The sequence below is a fragment of the Rattus norvegicus genome, chromosome 15 (assembly GCF_021556685.1).
Source record: "Rattus norvegicus strain SHRSP/BbbUtx chromosome 15, alternate assembly SHRSP_T2T, whole genome shotgun sequence".
Lineage (NCBI taxonomy): Eukaryota > Metazoa > Chordata > Mammalia > Rodentia > Muridae > Rattus > Rattus norvegicus.
Window position 1 is genome coordinate 6,088,310 of NC_141548.1, and position 5,403 is coordinate 6,093,712.

The following is a 5,403-nucleotide window of genomic DNA, read 5'->3' on the forward strand; positions in this document are numbered from 1 at the left end:
GTAAAGAATGTGGCTACCTTTTGCACTTCTCTGAAGATTCTGCGTAAGACCTAGATTAAGAAAATCAGATAAATTGAATTGAAAAAGGAAGTCTCAGAAACACCACTATGTGCCCCCCATAGTCTCATATGTTTGAAGAAGCCCCTGGAAGCCTCAGAGTGGAATGTGAAGGTTTGTATATGCTTGGCCCAGGGAGTGGTACTATTATACGGTACGGCTCCTTTGGAGTAGGTATTTCCTTGTTGGGTCAGGTGTTTCGCTGTGGGTCTAGGCTTTAAGACCCTCATCCTAGCTGCCTGAAACTGAGGATTCTGCTAGCAAACATCAGATGAAGATGTAGAACTCTCAGCTCCTACAGGACCATATCTGCTTAGATGCTGCCAGGCTCCCACCTTGATGATAAAGAACTGAAGATCTGAATCTTTAAGCCAGCTCCAATTAAATGCTGTCCTTTATAACATTTGTCTTAGTCATGGTATCTGTTCTCGGCAGTGAAACCCTAACTAAAAACTTCACATAGATGCCTGGAAGTTTAGATAATTAGCATGCATACCCCATGAATGTATCCCTACATATCTCAAGAAACACTTTGTTCAGGTATGATCCATTGCAACTAATAAGGAACACGATGAAGGACAAACGTCCATGGTAGGGGCTGGAGAGATGGCTCATCATTTGAGAATTTGTTTCTCAAAAGGCACCTAACAATCCTCTGTCATTTAAGTTCCAGGTGAAACACAATGACCTCTTCTGGCCTTTGGGGAACAGCATGCACAGACCTACAGAAGGCAAAACACTCATAAATGTAAAATAAATCAACAACAACAACAAACAAAAACAAAAGCACCCAAAGGAGGGAAAACCAAAGGAGAAAACTCATAGGGCACCTTTGCCTGGATATTTTGTCCAGCTTTTAAAGAAATCTAGAAACTGAATTGTAAACTATGTGGTCTGCTTGAGTTGAAATCCCAAATGGAACATAGTACATTGTCAAGAACAAAAGTCATCATCCTAATCAAGAACAAGAAAACAACCAACCATAAAAACCCTATCCCCTGAAAGGTCTTGCAATTTATTATCTCTTCTGTGCAGTTATAATTGATATCATGTTTGAAGGAAACCAAAACCAAGCAATTCTGTTTCATGACTGCTTCTATACTCGCTATAATATTGTTTTATTTCCTGGGATATACTACAGAAAGCCTGATGAATATTCCATTAATATGTTCAACACTCTCATCCACAAAAGAGTATATTTTAGCGGTCGCTAAATATTTGATAAGGATACAGCATTGATAATTTTTTCATCATGAAGTTGGTATTCAGAGTTGGACACACAATCTACACGGAAAGTACAATTTTCTTTGTATCTCAGTCTGACTGGGAAGTAATTATGATGCCCAATCCCTGTGAGAATGCAGGGTCCATCTCTGCCTGAGAGCTGTGGGATTTCAGATGGTTACATCACACTTCAATAAAGAAGGTTCTTAAGAGTGACGAGTTCGAGATCACTGTTTGATTCACAAGGATACATTCGATTTACTCAAAAGTAACAGGACACAAGGATCCAATATCTGCGGTGTAGATGGTCTTGCTGGCCTCCTCACAGAACCTCTTTCCCTCCTCACAGGATGCTTGCAGTTCAGTCTGCTCCACCAGCAGTTTTCTGTTCTCATTCATCAAAATCCTTACATTCTTCTTCAATTCATTGCGTTCATTCAGGAGGTGGAAGTTTCTGATGCTGAATCAAAAACAAATAATGGTAAATCCCAGGCAGTTTCTATTTGCCTGCCACTCCTGCAAGTACAATCATCCCTTCAAGGGCCCCATCCCCAGGCATCTCCAGAATAGAGCCACGGTTTGCATGTTAGCACCAATTAGAGGCAGGTCAAATCCCGAGTCCGCACTCCATGGGAATCAAAGTACTTCAGAAAATCCTGACACTAAGAGGGTATGTGCACATCAAAGAAGAGGAAATGGTGCATATGGGTGCTTATGTGTTCATGGTATTCTAAAACCATTGGCAGGTGAAGGGCCAATCCCCTCTGAGGGCTGATAGAAGACTCAGCAGCTATACAAACTTTCCATGTGTTTCTCATGGACCACAGATCTTTTTTCAAAGTCATAGCTGGACAGAAGTATTTCCCGCCTAGTGCTGGGGTCTCCTTTCTGTCAGTGACTCACCGGTAGGAATTGTTCTCTTGCATGAGCTCCTTGTACTTCTCCATGGCATCACTTATCCAGTTGGTCATCTTATGCATATCCATCGTTCTCATCTCATGTTGGGATTTAAGCATTGGCAATTCAACACTCAGCCTGTGTTAGAACATGACCCAAGGAACAAATAACTGTCTGAACTCATGATTTCAGAATTAGATGAAGTGTAAATAAAAAATACCCAATAAAAAATTCAAATTCAAGGAATGGGGGCTAGGGAAGAAAGTGGAAAACTCAAAGACCACAGCAAAAACACAACAGTGAGACTCAAACCATCACTCTCCCATAGAAAATATTTCTCTGCAAATCAGCACACATTTGTTTTGAAATAAGGGCTCCTTAAAAGGCTGGTGAGATACGGTCCTACAAAGACCCTCTGTAAAAGAGGGGGGAAAGTCTGAGAGCTGCATGTTTGGGAATAACAAGTGCCAAGAATTTATTCCCACAGTGACCTTTTCTAGGTCACAATAAACCATTCTTGGATAATTAGAAAAAAGAAAATAAAGTTCAAAGCAGGAAAATAAATAAATAAATAAATAAATAAATAAATAAATAAATAAATAAATGAAATCAGAGTGTTCTCTGGACTACCTAAGCCCATTTATATAACACAAACTTGCTCCTTCCTATTGGTGCTGGTTAAACTCATTATCCTGGGCATTGGACGGCAGAGCCAGGGGACCAAATGGAGGGAGCTGACCTTCAAGATCTGGCCAGGTAAGCATGGAGGAATTGAACAGTTGTGTAAGAAATATAAGATGTTTCCTCCAGTCTGTGCCACAGCCTTGGGTCCAACAGAAAGATGTGTGATGACTTTCTCTTGTTTTGAAAGCAGAGATTCTCAATCCTTGTTACATGACTCCCAGAGGCCGTAACTACTTTTTACAGGGAAGAGGATTCATAACACCTCCTCCCCTCAGGAGAGCCCTATGTGCCAGCAAGGTAAACAGAAGGAGCAAAGTGCTCTGTTGATCAATGACGGCCTCCACGGACTCATCACTATCATGACCTGCAAACTGTTCATCAAACAAATCCTCAGACCCAATCAAAGGTCCCAGACTCCCTGATCCTGAGCAAAACACACACAAATACTTTCACATCCATCCATACATACCAACCCATATACAAACATAATTAGAATGCCAACTTTATCATAGAGGTGCCATAGAATCAGTGTATAAGGCCCAAAATCAGAGTAAGAGTGATGACATTCAGGCATTTCATTCACACACTTAGATGCAGCAAGTGTGACCAGGTCCTTCCAGCTGTTGAAAAAAATCCAATCCAACTCCAAGGAGATCAGGGTCAAGTACAAGAGAGGTTGACCCTAAACACACAGCACCTAGCTTCTCTCACAGGCCAGCACCTGCCAAGGCTCCTTAAAGTCCAGGATGAGAGGTGAAACACTTTCTGGATGTGAGGAAATCTTGGCTTAGCAGAGAGAGCACAAGACAGTCAGTAGGTTACAGGGCATAATGACTACCTGTAGTTCAAACCATCATTGACATAAAGGTCCAGGATTTGAGAAAGTTCATCCCGCTCGATTTTACACTTCTGGATTTCAGATTTTAGTTCCTCCAAATTCTTTATACGCTTTTCATGGTTACGGATGAAATTTTCTGATGATGCCTTCCGAATAAACCCTGTAGATAGATAAACACAAGTGAATGTACATATTTAATAGCCCATGGGCAGAAAAGACCATTCTGAATCTCAAAAAGGAGGTTGAGGAAGAAGAAAGGCTGGAGACTTGTTGAATCCCTGAAAGAGAAGAAAAGCTATCTCTAATGTGGACTCTTAAGCTATTTCCCTCTTCCCAACCTCCAGTGCCATACATAAGCCTCACTCACTATTACATGATCCCTCATACTGAAAGATAGAATCTACCTCAGACATAAAGATTTGGGACATTTTCAGCAGATATCAGTTGTGGAGCAGGTCAATCCTGGAGTTCACAGCACCATCAAACCCTAATCGTGTGTTCAAGCTTAAAGTGTCTGCGACCTCAATTTATGACTAGGGGGTTCATCCTTCCTTGTTGTTGTCACCACAGGCTTAGTAACCTACAGGAATCTAGAGGATGAAGTGCTTCAGCACCCAACCATGAATGGGCACATTGTTATCCTCATAGGGCTTCCTCCTGGCATTCCTTGGCAGTAGAAATTAAAAAGCTCATAGAAAAGAAGCTGCAGGCCTGCCAATTCCTGGCTCTCTGTCAAATTAATCATCAGAACTCTTGACTCTTGGTCTGCAATTGACAATTTCCAAGGCTCCAGCTTGTAAGGCCGACTCCTGAAAGGCACAGCTCAAACCTACCTCCTGGAGGAAGTTCCCTGACTCTACCCAGTACTCACTGTGCCTTCCCCAGAATGATTTCATTCTTCCATACTTACAAGACAGAAGGCCAGCTTTCTTCTGCCTCGGTCTGGTCTCTCCTTGGTCTCCCCCCTCCTTCTGAAGGAGCTTGAGCAGCTGGTGAAACATGCCTGTTTGTGAACCCAAAAGGCACTGAGGGAATCCCACAGGCAGTTGGTGTCACCACAACACTGGTGACATCACAGAAGATTCTAGTGCTCGCTTAGATACAAGAGATTGTCCAAGGAAGACATTACTGATGACGTCACTGGGAAGTTCTATGGCCTCCCTGCTACCCAGCTCTCCTAAAAGCAACCAATTTCTATGGGGCCCTTTTCTGCAGCCTCTCCTGTGACCCAGGGAATATCCTTTGGCAACTTCTCCTCCAAAGTTAGATATGTCTCTCTGCTTCATCGGATGTCATCAATGCTTTTGATGGGGAGAGTTGGTTACAACCCTGAATTGGAGAAGAGATTTTTGTTAGCACCCAAATCTCTAGGGACCACAAATGAGGACGATTTCTATCAATAATAAATCTACACCTGAGACGATGCTCATACATACAGTCTAATTCCCAAAGTTTCCCTGTTTCCTAGAGGCCAATATATTTCTCCTATAATTTTAATTTTATAAAACCTGAATAATATTTGCTTATTGTGCATTCCTTGATGGCCAGGACTATTTCCACATACATGTCCATGTATTTCACAAAGTCAATGTTAATAATCCTACTTTTTGCAATAAAAACTCCCTTTTCTTCGGAATATAGGGGATCAACTACAGGGCAAATATAAAATCATAAATTTCTGTCCCTTCTTTTACACATTAAGT

The 5,403-nt window shown here is 41.7% G+C and overlaps 1 protein-coding gene across 1 annotated transcript; it reads right to left on the minus strand.

Annotated features, from left to right (window-relative positions):
• Nucleotides 1-1,052: 1,052 nt before the first annotated feature.
• LOC148000730 (uncharacterized) lies at nucleotides 1,053-4,776 on the minus strand. The gene is made up of 4 exons (XM_087586986.1): nucleotides 4,611-4,776; nucleotides 3,701-3,860; nucleotides 2,185-2,316; nucleotides 1,053-1,741 (listed from the first exon to the last, which is right to left on the minus strand). Exons 1-4 carry the CDS (start codon nucleotides 4,699-4,701, stop codon nucleotides 1,540-1,542), a joined length of 585 nt encoding a protein of 194 aa, XP_087443112.1. The 5' UTR covers nucleotides 4,702-4,776; the 3' UTR covers nucleotides 1,053-1,539.
• Between the last annotated feature and the right edge of the window lie 627 nt (nucleotides 4,777-5,403).